Source organism: Monopterus albus, unplaced genomic scaffold, assembly GCF_001952655.1.
Source record: "Monopterus albus unplaced genomic scaffold, M_albus_1.0 scaffold134.1, whole genome shotgun sequence".
NCBI classification, from domain to species: domain Eukaryota; kingdom Metazoa; phylum Chordata; class Actinopteri; order Synbranchiformes; family Synbranchidae; genus Monopterus; species Monopterus albus.
The window spans coordinates 532,961-550,014 of record NW_018128014.1 but is presented as its reverse complement, the minus strand read 5'-3'; the positions used below and the strand labels follow the sequence as shown (position 1 = coordinate 550,014).

General features: G+C 41.1%; 1 protein-coding gene across 1 annotated transcript in view; it reads right to left on the bottom strand.

The window, feature by feature from the left end:
* LOC109967660 (protein turtle homolog B-like) overlaps positions 1–17,054 on the bottom strand; it is a 169,072-nt gene that overhangs the window by 12,511 nt on the left and 139,507 nt on the right. The window contains 2 exon segments of the mRNA XM_020613396.1: positions 1,552–1,679; positions 6,379–8,016. Coding sequence (XP_020469052.1) covers positions 1,552–1,679; positions 6,379–8,016 — 1,766 coding nt within the window.

The window sequence follows — 17,054 nt, the reverse complement described above, 5'->3', positions numbered from 1 at the left end:
CCACCATCTGTCCTTCTAGGTTCCTTCCCTTAACACCAAACCTGCCCATCACCTCCCCATCACCTTTGTTCCCCTCACCAATGTGCCCGTTGAAGTCTGCCCCAATCACCACTCTCTCCCCTCTGGGAATACTCTCCATCACCTCATCTAACTCACTGCAGAATCTCTCCTTCTCTTCTAACTCACACCCTACTTGAGGAGCATAACCACTGACTATATTCAACATGACCCCTTTATTTTCCAACTTCAAACTGATCACCCTGTCTGACACTCTTTTCACCTCTAAAACATTCCTCATGAGCTCCTCCTTCAGGATCACTCCTACCCCATTTTTCTTCCTGTCCACACCATAATAAAACAGTTTGTATCCCCCTCCAATGCTACGTGCTTTGCTACTCTTCCACCTGGTCTCCTGCACACACTTCTACCTTCCTTCTCTCCATCATGTCCGCCAGCTCTCTACCTTTCCCTGTCATTGTCCCAACATTAAGAGTCCCTATTCTCAGACCTATACTCCTGCCTCTCCTCTTCTCTCTCTGTCTACGAATCCTTCTACCTCCTCTCCTTCTTCGACCAACAGTAGTCCAATTTCCGCCAGCACCCTGCAGGTCAACAGCACTTGTCGCAGTCGTTGTTAACCTCGGCCTCGACCGATCTGGTATGGAATTCAAACTGATGATTCGCATGTTTAAATTTGGCATGTTTTTACGGCGGATGCCCTTCCTGATGCAACCTTGTCTATTTATCTGGGCTTGGGACCGGCACAGAAGTCACTGGCTTGCAACCCCTGTGGCTAGATTTTTTCCTCTATAATAATAACAGTGATAATAATAAGGTCTAGACCTTACTTTGTAAAGTGTCCTGAGATGACTTTTGTTGTGATCTGGCGTTATAGAAATAAAATTTGAATTTGAATTGAATCCTTGAATCCAAGTGGACATGTGCCAAATTTGAAGACATTCCCTTGAGGCGTTCCTGGCATATCATACTCACAAGAATGGGGTGGATGGAAGTACAAAGAACCTCAAAACATAATGCCAATTACAAAAATTGGCCACATGCTACTAAAACAAGTCTGATCAGTGTCTAACTCTGTTGTATGCATCTCATAGGAGCACCGCTAGCTCAGCTACAACATAGGTATCTGCATACAGTGGTGACTCACTCAAAGAGACAAAAAATGCTTATAGTGACTGTAAAAGCTCCATCAGACTCCCTGTCTCTCCAACAGAGAGAGGAAGGAAAGTCTGGCATTACAGTAGCTCCTCATGGCTGTTAGCTCTCACTCTGTCATGTTACACTGACTGGTGGTCAGTATTCCCTAACCCTCCATCACACATTACAGTTTGTAGGCCCCTACAGTTGCTGCTCTGTTGCATTGTATTTGTGCTCTGTGAGACTTTGAGTGAGACTTCTAGCAGCATTTGAGGGTGTAGATGCTCTTTCTGAAGTAAAAAAAAAACCTTTTTACGCTGTGGTCATGATTATGGAGCAGGTTTTAGAAAATATCACTGTATCGATAGTGAACACTGAGAGCAATAGGATTCATACCTGTTTTCTTTCTGGGCTTGGAATTATTGTTGTTCATCATCATTTTCTTGGCCTTTTTAATACGCTGATATCTCAGAGCATCAATCCTCTCAGACCCCGAAAGGGCACTCAGCACACCTCGACGTTTTCTGGACAAAGAAGAGAGAAAGGGGAAAACGGGTAACTCCAAGCCAAACATAAATAGTGGATTGTGTTTTTGCACTACGGAGTGCAACAAAACCAGAAACCCACACAATCTCAAAAGAGCACTGCTCGTGCTAAGCCAGAGGTGCAGCACATTGCCATAGGATCAATGTGAGACACCTATAAAGCTGTACTCCAAAAAAGGGTTTTGTTTTGAAGAACAATGCAATTAGCTCTGTTGCTATAATATTGCATGTCATCTGGATTTAGTAAGTCATGTTTAGGTTAATGATGATTATGTTTTAAAAATTTGTTCATACATCCAGATGATATATTAAATTGTGTACCATGAAATTTCATTACCCTTCAGGTATATCTAAGATATTTTGCTCAAATTGATCCAAATAATCTTTATCCAAAAAAAAAAAAAAAAAAAAAAAAAAAAAAGCAAAGTATTACACAATCCCTGAAACCATCTATTCATGTCATGGTAGAAATTAGGACAGAGAGAAAAGTTTTTAAAAGATTCAACACTTAAACGGCTTGCACTGTTGGTTTCAGATGAAAATTGAATAAGATTTTGAATAAATGTAAGACATTTCAATTGATATGTTTGCAGATTGACATTTCTTCTAAAAATGAATCCATCTCACTCTGAAACAACAGATGCAAATGTTTCCTTGGAGTGGAGTATATATTTGTCAGCTGCTCATGATTGCATCTAGAGACCACTCTCCCATTCATGGAGGCACTTATGACTTGGCAGCCCTCAGATTTCTGCCACAAACAGACACTTGGTTCTCTCAAGGTACAGAAACAATTAGCATTACAGAGGGGCCATCTTCCCACCGTGGCTGGAGAGAGAAACCGAAGGTTGTTAGTAGAGGGGGAGAATCACAGCTGAGCAACATAGCATCATCAATATGTATTCATAGACATGGATACTGTCTACAATGGGCTTCACCATGCTGACAGGGGGAGAGATGGCGGGAGGGGAAATGACTACTCGGGAACAGTCACATAATGAAAAATAAGCCAAAGAAAAGCGAAGCACTAGGACAACAAATGTAACAAGAATTTATCCATATAATCGTTTCTTTTTTTGAAACGGAAGAGCAATATTTAGCGATGGCATGCATGGCAGTTTGCACATGGAACACGACTTTAAAGGGGAATACACTGAAAAGCACTTCATTGGGCAATTCACTCAAACATAAGGGGGTTCTCAAACCCCTGTGTGCCCCCCTCTGCAAGCCCGTGGCAAATTATTTGTTCCTTAATATAAAAAGAAGTGCATACACTGTTTTGTCAGGACACTTGCTTCACATGATAGTGAAAACCGTTCTGCAGTTCAAACTTGCAAGTGCAATTGTATACTCAGAGTAGATGGTTTGACTCATGCTACAGATGCATTATACAGGGGATTAAGGCCATGTGTCCACCAGGAATCTTTAAACTATTCGGGCTAAAGAAATTCTTGCGTGAAGTGCTGGTCATGGCTTCTGCTATTGCTCTTTGGCTGTTCAAAGCCTGCTAGCAAACTGCTGCATTTTTATTAAAAACTGGAATATTTTTAACTTCTTGAATGTGGCACACTGAGAACTTTACACAAGCTAAAATTTCCTTACTGCTAAGAACATGCAACAGCATTTCTGCTTAACTGTAATACAAAAAAAAGCTCTAAATAATGGCTCCTAGTGGACACACAGGTAACATCATAACGCCAATCTTAAAAAATATTTCTTGTGATCCAAAATATTTTCAATTGGTGTCATACAATATAAGCATCTGTAAAATATATATGGCAGAATGTGTCACGCTTGAGGAGAATGCTAAGAGTGTCATCAGAGAAAAAATGTGCATAAGTCCACACAGAAGACTGTTTCATAAATACACTGTATGCAAGTGTATAATGTAATAATGTCTATAAAAAAAATGAAGCAGCTGGATGTCAGTTTAACATATTGCTGTATGTTAGGTGCAAATAATAAGTTGGAGGATTGGTACTGCATATCCCCCACAGATGACAGCAAAGACCAGTGACATCCTGAGAAAGACTGCCTCTTTTGTGTGGGTGGCACTGTGAACTTTGACAGTCTCTTCAGCAATTAGTTCATTCTTGTGGGGGATGAGACAAGCAAGAGAGCCTGTCAAGAAAGCTAGGCTAGAGCTAAACCTGAGTAGCATTTGCATATATGAAGTAAGATGGGACTGGATTTCATCCTGAGGAAGATGGCTGGATAGACGACCTAGTTTACCACCGGGCTAAAGGAAGGAAAAGCAAAGGAGGTACACGACTTGTATTCTTGTCTTGGGCACTTCCTTAGTTTGACTGCTGGGTCTTGACCATACATTTGCTGGCAAAAGTCATTTTCAGGAGCTAAGCAATTACACTGGAATTTCTTTCTTGGTATAGTGAAAAACTGATGCCACCCAGAAACCTAGGACTTCTGCTTGGTATGCGGCCTGTACATGAAACTGGTGGAAGAGGAAGAGGGATTCCACAGTGACTGCCTGGAGCAGCATGGGTGAGTGGGTAGTGGGAAGTCAAAGAGAGTGGGTGAGTAGGTCCTCCTCAAACTCAGTGGCACTGAGCTGGTGTTGTGGAAGGAGGCAGACTTAGTGCACTACAGCAGAAGCAAGTGGAGTGGGGATCTTCAGTAGAGAATGGAGACAATGGAGCAGGTCTTGTCCATGATGATACCTTGACCACGACAGTCAATTTTGCTGAAAGGTGCTTTGTACTTGATTCAAGGTGAATGGAGGGAGACAAACACCACTGGCATTCTGCAGTACTGCCTAAGTGAGTGTCAAGATCAATGATCTGCCTCAGTGTGCCGAGGTAGAGCCTCTCAGCAAATCAGTGGACATGTTCAAAGAGGACTGCACTTGTACAAAATTGTACAAAATCCCACACTGTCAAAACATCATCAATTTTTTTTTAGGGGCTTGCTTTTGCATTGACACTCATTTAACTTTTGATGCCAAACACATGACATCTCTGGAATGAAGGCATTTGTGTACAGAAATATTTCTGAATGATGTAACCATTCAGTTGGACAGTAGTTGAGCTTGCCCATTCACATTTATGTTCTTTGGTTTGTGCACCAAGTACTGCCCTGAAATGTCTAAAATATCACTACCAAGCTTTGCTGATTTAATTTTCACTAGTTTAAGGCTGGTGATATTATTAGACACCAAGTTATGTCTAAACCTAAAGTTGATTTATCTGTGCTGAGGTATTCATATTAATAAGTTAAAAAGTTGCTTGTAAATGTGGTCAGTTAGCAAACCACTCAAGCATGAAATCATGTCGGTGACCTCTGACCAAATCTATTCGCTAATAGATGGCATATGCATATCAGCCAGAATGCATAATGTACTAAAGACTGGAGAACATAAAATGCATAGCCACTTCGAGAAAAAGATAAAAAGAAAGAACTGAAATGAACTACACGTATTGACTGAAGGAAGGAACAAATAAAAAAAAAGACTCAAAGTTTTGTATTCCCCTTTAAAGGACGAGGTGATCAAAAAGTCCCACCTGCTAACCCCCCCCTTTCAGACATGGATCCAACCCTTACCTATTGCGGTGTAGAGGACCTGGTCACAACAACGCTGCCCAGATAGCTGAGATCAATCAAAAACAAAGCAGGTAAGACTCCAGGAGCCATCAAAAACCACCATACTGCCCCTAATTCATAATGATGGAAACATTGCAGTTCATGAGAAGCGGACAGGCCCTGTGACACACTTTGCCCAACAACCTTTCCTTGGTAGTCAGACCTGGGGGTGTCCTGGGACAATTAAAGGGGTTGGGGAAAGGAAGGTTAGAAAAAGGGAAGGGAAATTAGGGTAGGAAAAAAATCTTAAAGTAAGGGAGAATTGATCATGCAGTCAGGTCACTAAGGCCGAGGATGGGCCGCAGGGCCTGCCAAGATGAGCTCTTCTTAAAGCATCCCTCTGCATGATAAAGGCATCTTCAAAGGCTTGGTGCTAGATATAACAATGGGTATTTGTCTGGGGAATCAACTGGATGAATATTATGGGATTCCTCCTGTTAGGTGAAAGCAGGGTAACACATGATACAAATGGAAAAACAGGGATCCTGTGATGATGTCTGCAGATTCCCAGGCTTTTAGGGGCTTGTGCCAAACAAATCACACACTACACTGGCAGTACTGTATTTTTGATCCAGAATGATTGTAGCCCCAAAAGGTCTGAAATGTAATCTGTAAAGCAAATTCATGTCCTAATTTGTTCTTTACTTTTAGTCTTCACAAAAGACCAAAAATGTACTTCTTGATCTTTTCATAGGAAAATGCTATTTATTTTTTCAAAGTGCTAATTTTGGAACAATGCTTCACAGATTCATTGGGTGAATACCTCTAACTTGATGTCTGATATGAAAAGCAGCATTTGACCAAATTGAAACTAGACTGAAAACTTCAGTTTATCAAATGAATCATCACAATAAAATGATTTTTCAATACAGTTTTCATTTTTCATACAAAGTGTAAACAAAGTTTTAAAAGCACAAACTAAAATAGAAACTCATTTTCCACAGAGATGATTTATAAAATTGATGGGTACTGGACAGCGCCTCAGTAACCAAAATGTCAGAGCAACTTCACACATCAAAGCGTTATGGGTTGGGGCAGATGACTCAAATGGTATCCCTCTCTGCATGCCTAATGCACCTACCCTGAAGCTGACAACTGGGGTGGAGAGGGCTCAGATGGAAGGATCTCCTCCTCAGTCCTCCTCTGAGATGGCATCTGCCCAAATATGTTGCTGCTTTCCATGGGGGGTGATGGGGACTGGGAAGCTGGGTAGCTGGTTGCAGAGGTGGCAAAGGACATGTGGGAACGGTAGCTAGGGCTCGCTCTCCTGCTACTCTGGCGTTGGGCAGGTGAGGAGGAAGGGGAAGATCTCCTTGAGAAACTGGCTGTGGAAGGAGGGAGGAGGGTAATCTCAGACATCTCTGGGGGAATGGGAGGGTGGACAATGCCGGGACGTGGCCTGGGACGTACTACAATCTCTGGGGAGCCCTCATGAGAGCTAAGGGGGCTTTGGGTGAGGGGTGAGAGTTGAGACGGCTGGAGAACCACCTGATGCAGGCCAGAATCCATCCTTCGAGCCTGTCTGGGACTGAAACGAGGGGTGGTGTCAAACCATCGTGTGTCCAGGCTACTGAATGTGCTAGGGACTATATGGGCCATTGGATCGGTGTAAGGCAAAACTGGCACACCCATACCGTGGCTTGTGTGTCTTAGCTGCCCTAAATGTGCCTCTTGCATAGTTAAATGCCTGGCTGGGGAGCCATGAGGCTTAGCCTTGCTGGGAGACTTACTTGAGCGGCTCTTTGGAGCCTCCAGTGGCAGGACAGTTGGGTAGGTGGGCATTGGGAGGGAGGAGGGCTGGAAAGCACTAAGGGGAAGGACATGAGGTGGAGGAGGATAAGGGGAGTCATGGCGGAGATGCAAAGGGTGATGGGGTGGAAAAATGAATTGGGGCCCCTCCAGACTTGCAAAGGTGAAATCCAGTCCCTGCCAAATCTCTGGTGAACGAGAGGAAGATGTGAGTGTCAGAGGAAGTGGAAAACCAGAGACAGTATATTGTGGAAAATCTCCCTCTCCCATTTCTTCAGGAATCATGGGGTGACCAAAAGGACCCTCAGCAAGGTATGGAGGGGAGGACATGACAGAGCTGAGAGGACTGGTATCAGGCATGTAAAAAGGAGGTGGGGGATCATGATCCCCAGGGGGGCCTAGATAGCCATAGAAAGCCCTGTGGTGGAGAGAGCCTCGGATTTGCCCTGTGGCCTGGAGCCGACTGCTCTCCATGATGGTCATACCTTCGAAGGGCCTGTGGAAACGAGGGCTGTAGGCTGGAGGTTGCAGATAGGATTCCTGACTGGAGAAAGGGGAAATCTGGTGAGGCCGAAGGGGGGGCATAACTGGTGGCAGAGGCCTAGGATCGTCATTCTCTTCATCTGACTGCCGAAATTCAGGATAGAGGTCTGATTCTTCTACAAAAGGGAAGCCCTCAATTCGCCGAGGCTTAATAGACATTTCTGCGTCAGTGGGATCTATGACAAACCGTCCATCTGGGCCACGGCTGATGAGTTCAATAGGTGTTGTTGCTTCAGCTTCATGCTTGGCGATGCTGTACTTCTTACTTGTTATTGCTCTTTTAGTCTTCTTGTACAAAGACAATTCCTCCTTCTTCCCTGGACTTGGGGGTGGTTTCTTCCCACGCTGGTCATGACTATCTTCAGATGATTCTGATGGGGAAGCCTTTGAACGGATGCTCTCTGGGCTCACCTTTCCTGAAGATGACCTATAAAAAGAACATAAATGAAGTGAGTATTCAAAAATTCAATAGCCCAGTATGCTTCACTGATCACACTGGACAAATCCAGCTACATTAGAACAAAGGTTACAACATGCCTCACACAAGAAATTATAAAAGCACAAGTGTTATTAATGACATTAAGGAAACATTCAATTTACAGCTTTTTTTAGTTTTACTTCAAAATCAGGAGCCATTAGTGAACAAAGTTATCATGTAAGATGCATTTCCTGATGATTTTTAATCAGTACAGTTAAGACGTTATGAATGTCATGAACTTTAATTGTACTGAAAAGAATATGGAATAAGCAACAGGAAATTAAAAAGAGTAATTACTTCTTTATGAAAAGTCTCTGCTTTCGTTACCTACTTGGTAACTTAACCAGGATACATAGGACAAACTAAGTAGACCAGTGTTTAAATTCATTAATAATTCTATTATATATTAAAAAAACACTGATAATAACAAACTGGTTTGTAAGTAGCTACACATTTTCAGAAAATACCTCCATTTCTAATCAATACCAGACTAGATACCATTTTCACTCTAGCTACTATATCTGAGAGAAACCTTTTAAAATGTTTGGCTTTGTACTGCTATACATTAAGTATTAATTATGTATTTTTCTATAACACTTTATATTCATGGCTAAAAAGCACCATCAATGTAAAAGTAGCATCTTTATCACGTATGAACTGGCTCAAAATGTTAGTTAATCTGTTACATCAGGACTGTGTGTGTGGCTTGATCAGTGCCCTGAATTACATGACATGGTTTTTCCAACCAAGCTCTGTCCATTTCAAAAAAGTGAGAAGAGCACAGAGAAACAAATATTGTATATACTTTAAGGTAAACACCAAAAAGTATTCCAAATTTGGCACAAAGTAGTGCGACCTCATCTCTCACAGTCAGAAGGGGATTATTAAAGGGTTTTAGGGCCTTTAAGGGTCTTCACATTCATACTATGCCACAATCACAGCCCTTTTTATACATAGCTCCCCCAACTTGTTGCCAATGTAAAATATGACAGGGTTACATATGAATATAACCCTCACTCACTCACAGCCTCAAACTGAAGTTCATAGTGAGTAATTGAGAGACAAAGTGGCTGTGTTTTCCTGTAAACACAGCCTATAAAATGGATGTCTTTCTGTGTGTGGCACATACATTTGAGTAAAAATCAACAGCCTAATCCCTGCTGTGTTAGAAAAGCCTCACTCACAGCTACTGTATTTTACATGATGAGAAAGCATCTATTAGTGAAATGGGTACTACGTGATGCTCTTGGTGAGCCTGCTAGGATGGCTGGGAAGTAATTGTAGTGGTTAAAAATAAACAAGGTTCCAGAGGTAATATGTAATAGAACAGTATGTAGTTCATATATAGATATTATATGTAATAGTTGTGTAAGGATGTAAGGGTGAGCTAAGTGTCTAGGTAAGCTTCACCTGTTTCTTGCACAGGCAAGAATATCTTGGGCTGTGTCCCCCTTGTTTAACTTATGGGTAAACACCCGAGGAAGTCTAGATATACTGTAGCTGCAGCCATATGTGAACTGTTCGTGTGCTCTGTTCAGGTTTAGAAAAAGGAAATGAGCACTAGGTCAGTGGGACCTAGAAGTTCATGTACTGGACATTCGTAGACAAGGCTCGGAAGAAGGTGTGTGGGTAGCTGGCATGAGACTGTGTCTCATGCTCAGGCCATGGAGGGCTGTGTAAGTGCGAGGAGATAAAAGGCTAGGAAAGCTGGGTTAGAGAAGAAGAAGAGAGGATGACAATGCTACTGTGAAAAGTGTTCTGGAGACCCAGGCCTGGGTGGGGAAACGAACTCAGAACTATGAACTCTAACTGACGGTACCTCATGACAACAACTGACTGGACTGACTAACGCTTTTGACAATCTTCTTATTTAATACTTCATCTATCGCATTGCAGGAGGAGAGTCTCTGTTCTCTGTTGCCCTAACTACAAGATTATCTGTTTCACTGCTACTCTGTTCTGAATAATTGTAATATTAAATGGTCATTTAAATTGGGATGGTTTGTCTGAATTAATTTAGTCTGCATCACACTCTAGCCACGACATAAATGTAACAGTCAGGAATCTATCTTAGAGTCAACCTCAGGACAAACAGCTTGCTAAAACATGTTAGTGCCAAAAAATTATTATCCATGACATTGTCAAAAGAGAAAAGAGCTGGGTTTTATACTAGGTTTGAGCATCAACAGTAATGTAATGCTCTGGATATGTCAGACAGGTGTAACTGACAGCTGGAGAAGCAGATGCTACTATCAAAGACACCTGAAGATAGATATTACCAATCAATCATACTCACTGGTATACCAAAATCCATCAAAACCAGCTAAAAGGTCAGTGTAATCCTGAAATCTAGTCAAAATGACCTGATTGGAGTCACTCTGTAGCCAGCTTTGCATTTGTTAATTCTGGGTGCTAGCTGCCCTTTATTATGACTGAAACATCCCACCCAGCCTCATCACTATTAAAGAGGTAAATAACTTGTATTTGAAAATATTATCAGTACATAACACACTGATGATATGAAACTCAGTTCCCATCTACATGATAATCATGATAACAAGTTTTTTAAAGAGCAAATGAAACCACAACTTGTTTTGAAGCCACAATTACTTTATTTAGCGGTAAATGAACCATATATCCAAATCTCAGTGGAGTCACTGAGTCTTGACCACTGATGACTGAGTTTATTAGGCAGCTACCAATGAAAAACAGTTACATATGGTATGGTAGATATTCACGGATTGTTTCCAGGGTGTAGTGCCTTGTCAGATATGGTTTCTGTGGACAATCACATCTACTTTATAAAATCTAAAGAGACTGATGACACAACATCAATCACTTCATTTAATACTTGATTTTTTGTAGATTTGAACACCATTTCTATTGGTAACAATAATATGTTAATCATCACCTTCATGAATTTGTTTGGACATCAGACTAAAGCTTTCTGATTGCTTTTATCTGTTAAACTTTTTTAAATATGTTGTCTATGATGAGGCTATAATGTCATTATTTATCTAAAAATGTGGACTACAACCAAAAGAAATAGTAGCCAAAATGATAAAAATCTAAATCTTCTCACCATGTGCTCAAGAAAAACTATTGTTCATGTTCTTCAAACTGGCTGTGTCAGGAGGATCCACACATTAAGGCAACATAGCAATTACTTCGTTATTAAACAGCTACTGAAGGAAGCTTAAGTAATCACTGCTGATGTTGCAGGAGTAAAGGTCATTCAAAAGTTGCTCTACCATTATACAATTAGATAAAATACTCAATTTTCACAATGCTTTTCATAAGCTTATATTTTTATAATAAGGAGCAGATGGCACTGGTATTGCTATTGTTATAAGCTAAAACTGCAGAACAACAATTGATGGTACAAGGTAAGTTAATGGGCAAAGTGATGACCAAGTGTGAATGTGACGACATCTGAGATGGGAAAAGAACAGTGGTGAAGTCTACCAACTCAGAAGTGTCAAAAAGAGAAGTGTTTCAGGTCACCTGGAGGTGGGACAGTGATTTAAAGGAGTTAGCAGGGCCACAGTCACATATAGCTCAAACCACAAAAATAGTCACACGGCATTAGCAGCGTGTTGTGCACAAATCTGCTAGTATGCAAACTGTGTTACTTTTAAATAGAGCCAGGCTGTTCCCCCATTTTCCCCCAGAACTCGGCTGCAGGTTCGATCTTCTCATCTATCATACTTCTCTGATATAAAGAAAAGGATTGAACACACATCTAAAAGAATGATTTCAATGGCTCTGGAAACAAATCTCTCAAGATGTAACATTAACATAAGAGAAATACTGTATATACCAAAATAGATGCCTTACATTTCAAATAGCAAGAGCACCACTCCTGCACCATCTGTCATTCACCACAAAAACATTCTAAGTGCAACATTTTGAGAAATACACTTATTCTCTTTAAAGAGTCAAATGAGAAGATCAATACCACTCTTACTGTATGTCTGCAGTCAAGTCAAATTGAAGTCACATTTTATTTATATAGTCCAATATCACAAACCACAAATTTGCCTCAAGGAGCTGTATAACAAAAAGGAAGACCGGGCCAGGGGACAGTTACATTAGCTTTGATTAGCTCACTCAGAGGGCAGAAATTCACTAAATAATTTGTTATACCTCATTTGTTTAATCCATACAAAAGCTAAAAGTGCAAAAACAAATTGCAATTTTAAGGGTAGATATGCACCAGACTGTTTCTTAGCTGGAATCAGTGATGTCCTCGAGTCCTTGCCAGGCAACCAGTGGAGAGCCAGGTAACTTGCTTCCCTTTGCCTGTTTCTACGTATGCTAAGCTGGGCTAACCGACCCTGGTGAAAAATTACAAATACAGTACATCAAACCAGGTTTTAGTACAATTACTATAGTCATAGGTGCTCCCAATTAAATTCCCAGCAAAGAAGAAAATAAGCATATTTCCCAAAGTGTCAAACTATCAAATAAAAAAAATGAAGACAGCAGAGGGTGATCAATTCTTGCTGTCCTGAACAGGGCTACTGTACGTGTCAAGCTGAGAGACATTCACAAACTGAGTGTGTCATCCTTCCCTGTGTCTTTTAATCTTGTTCCACATGGCAAAATGGATCATTCTTTTACAAAACTCCTTATCCCTTGTTTTCTGATGATGAACATCCTTCATCTTTCATGCATGAAAGACCGTGATCAGTATTGTTGTTGTCTGGTGGGGACATCAGAAACATGCAGCCAGGTCAGGAGTCTGAGGAGCTGGGGCTGGACCAAAGTGCAGTGGGGTGATTACAGTGCGCAAGAACAGGGGGACAATGGTTGGAACACTCACTGAGGACTGGGAGGTTGGGACAGGTACAGGTACAGACCTGCTTGCGTCCAGCCCCTGCCAGTAGGGCTCAATGCTGGGAATGAACGTAAGTGGACTCCTGCAGAAGTGGGGAGATCAGACAGTAGGAAGTGGGGAGAATATGGAGATAAACAGGAAGCCTGCCTATGATAGGTATGTTTATTTAAAAAAGCCACTGAAAATGAGAGAAAATAATTTGATATTGAATTTTAAAAAGACAAATGAGATGAAACAGTAGTGAGTCACAAAGATCTAAGATAACAAAATGTGAAAAGAGAGAAAAGGTTTGCAGAAAAGAGTAGAGGTCATAAAACAAGAGTAGGTAAAGGAAAGAGAAGACGAAATAAGTAAAGGTGTGACTGCACTTTCAGACTGTTCTCCATTTATTGAAGATATATGGCCATAGCAGTATAATAGTTAGTTGATCCAACTCAAATTCTTCTAGGTGTGTTTCATTTGCCTCGTGTATTTTTTGGCACATTTTAAGTCCTTCCACTTAGGACGTGAAGGTGGCCGAGGAATAAGGAAGGAGAAAGTAAGAAATTGTGCATTTTGTGAAATGAAATGCTCTTCCCACTCATGTACCGTTTGAGGTGTAGTCACTAGTTGGTGCCAATCACAGATCTGGTGCTGTCCCATAGCATCTCTATAACCTTGGACTTTGTAAATATTAGCCCATGCATGTCATAGAATCATGGGGTGGCACAGAGGTGCGGTGGTTTGCACTGTCGCCTCACAGCAAGAAGGTTCCGGGTTTGCGCCCAGGCCGACCCGGGGCCTTTTTGTGTGGCGTAAGCATGTTCTCTCTGGCTTCATCCCACAGTCCAAAGACATGCAGTTTAGGTTGATTGGTACAGTGCCTTGCGAAAGTATTCGGCCCCCTTGAACTTTGCAACCTTTTGCCACATTTCAGGCTTCAAACATAAAGATATAAAACTGTAATTTTTTTGTGAAGAATCAACAACAAGTGGGACACAATCATGAAGTGGAACGAAATTTATTGGATATTTCAAACTTTTTTAACAAATAAAAAACTGAAAAATTGGGCGTGCAAAATTATTCAGCCCCCTTAAGTTAATACTTTGTAGCGCCACCTTTTGCTGCGATTACAGCTGTAAGTCACTTGGGGTATGTCTCTATCAGTTTTGCACATCGAGAGACTGAAATTTTTGCCCATGCCTCCTTGCAAAACAGCTCGAGCTCAGTGAGGTTGGATGGAGAGCATTTGTGAACAGCAGTTTTCAGTTCTTTCCACAGATTCTCGAGTGGATTCAGGTCTGGACTTTGACTTGGCCATTCTAACACCTGGATATGTTTATTTGGGAACCATTCCATTGTAGATTTTGCTTTATGTTTTGGATCATTGTCTTGTTGGAAGACAAAGCTCCGTCCCAGTCTCAGGTCTTTTGCAGACTCCATCAGGTTTCCTTCCAGAATGGTCCTGTATTTGGCTCCATCCATCTTCCCATCAATTTTAACCATCTTCCCTGTCCCTGCTGAAGAAAAGCAGGCCCAAACCAGGATGCTGCCACCACCATGTTTGACAATGGGGATGGTGTGTTCAGGGTGATGAGCTGTGTTGCTTTTACGCCAAACATAACGTTTTGCATTGTTGCCAAAAAGTTCGATTTTGGTTTCATCTGACCAGAGCACCTTCTTCCACATGTTTGGTGTGTCTCCCAGGTGGCTTGTGGCAAACTTTAAACGACACTTTTTATGGATATCTTTAAGAAATGGCTTTCTTCTTGCCACTCTTCCATAAAGGCCAGATTTGTGCAGTATACGACTGATTGTTGTCCTATGGACAGAGTCTCCCACCTCAGCTGTAGATCTCTGCAGTTCATCCAGAGTGATCATGGGCCTCTTGGCTGCATCTCTGATCAGTCTTCTCCTTGTATGAGCTGAAAGTTTAGAGGGACGGCCAGGTCTTGGTAGATTTGCAGTGGTCTGATACTCCTTCCATTTCAATATTATCGCTTGCACAGTGCTCCTTGGGATGTTTAAAGCTTGGGAAATCTTTTTGTATCCAAATCCGGCTTTAAACTTCTCCACAACAGTATCTCGGACCTGCCTGGTGTGTTCCTTGTTCTTCATGATGCTCTCTGCGCTTTAAACAGACCTCTGAGACTATCACAGTGCAGGTGCATTTATACGGAGACTTGATTACACACAGGTGGATTCTATTTATCATCATTAGTCATTTAGGTCAACATTGGATCATTCAGAGATCCTCACTGAACTTCTGGAGAGAGTTTGCTGCACTGAAAGTAAAGGGGCTGAATAATTTTGCACGCCCAATTATTCAGTTTTTTATTTGTTAAAAAAGTTTGAAATATCCAATAAATTTCGTTCCACTTCATGATTGTGTCCCACTTGTTGTTGATTCTTCACAAAAAATTACAGTTTTATATCTTTATGTTTGAAGCCTGAAATGTGGCAAAAGGTTGCAAAGTTCAAGGGGGCCGAATACTTTCGCAAGGCACTGTAACTCTAAATTGCCCGTAGGAGTGAGTGTATGTGGTTGTTTGTCAACATGTCAGCCCTGTGATAGACTGACAACCTGTCCAGGGTGGACTCCTACACTCCTCACCCAATGTCAGCTGTGATTGGCTCCAGCCCCCTGTGACCCTATTTAAGAATAAGCGGTGTAGATAACAGATGGATGGATGTCATAGAATCAATACTTTGGCAAGCATTCACAGATACACAGCAAACTTGTACAATATTTGTACTGTGTTAAGTGTCTAGTTCAAGCCCGTATGTGTTGAATTTTAAGGTATATGGCATCTTTTAAATTATTCTGCTTTTATGTTTTTAGAATTATTTGACATTCCAGATAAAAACTGGTGCTGTTTGTGTTTCTTTCAGCCCACTATTCAATGTTTCCACACTTCTGATTTAGCAGCAGGATTTGTTGCCTTAGAATGTTTTTATACAACCACTGTGAGCTGCTAAAGTCAGAAATGTTCAAATTCTACACATGATGACTTTAATCTATAGAAGAGGTGATTTTTAGAGGTCCTGTATTTTTTGGATCTTATCTCACTTAAAGGATAAGGCTGGTGATACCAAAGGCAACAGTCTGTCTTGCAGCATATTCTGAATCCCCTGCCCTTTCTGTGATACTCAGTCCAGTTGGTTCCAACTGTAGATGTAAATGTTATTCATTGTTATTCAAAAAAAATTTAATACTTAGTGAAACAGCTAGTCACTGTAGTTTTTAGCAAATATTACTCAAAGCGGTGGGGGGGAATAGTATGTTTGTTGGGGAGTATATCAGCCACGGATTATGCGAGCTTGCCTAGTATTTCTGAAAGCAAAACAGTATTTGAATCAAATAAACTGCAGTGTGTGTTCATGGTAAAATAGGAATGATGTCACTCAGTGCAACAGTGTGGTTCATTGATGTGTTTTTATAGTTTTCGGACAACAATAGAGCTTTGTGGCACAGAAGAATGTATCGGGCTTTGGATGTAAAGTACGTACACACAGTATTTGTTAGTAGGATACATAAATAGTTGGAACCAGTAGCAATGAGTGTCCTGAATAGTTTTCCACCTACAGTAGGATGATGATTTTCTTAGTCAGAACAGACCATTCTCACAGCAGACTGTGTGACCTGTCTAACAAATGTGTAACATAATGATGGATACTTTCTATTTGGTGGTGCCAAGGCTGTAGTCTGTGCCTGCTAGCTCACTGGACCGCTTACTTCCATGATTAATGTTATTAGTTCCCCTTGTGCTCTTCTCACTATGACAAAATGTCTGCTATGAAAAAAAGTCCATTAAGGGACCTGAATTGTACTTTATGACAGTGGACTAGATTGATTTTGGGTCACACAAGGGCAGAGCAATGAAAAGACATGAAATAATAGGATGGAACTTTTGTCACCTGACTTGCTGTCATTAAACTCCCAGCGTCTCCCAGTTGCAAGTGACTCATACAGTACATCCTTTAAACAGCTGGATTCTTTAAGGCTTAGGTCTAATAAATAATCTGACTTCAGACAGATGTTTGAATTCCTCTGTTGTACAAAGGCATCTATTTTTATTATTTTTTATTCTTAAACAGGAGCAATTTCCACAATATTCAAATTAAATTTTGGCTCTTTTTAAACTGACAAAGACATGACAAAGAAAAG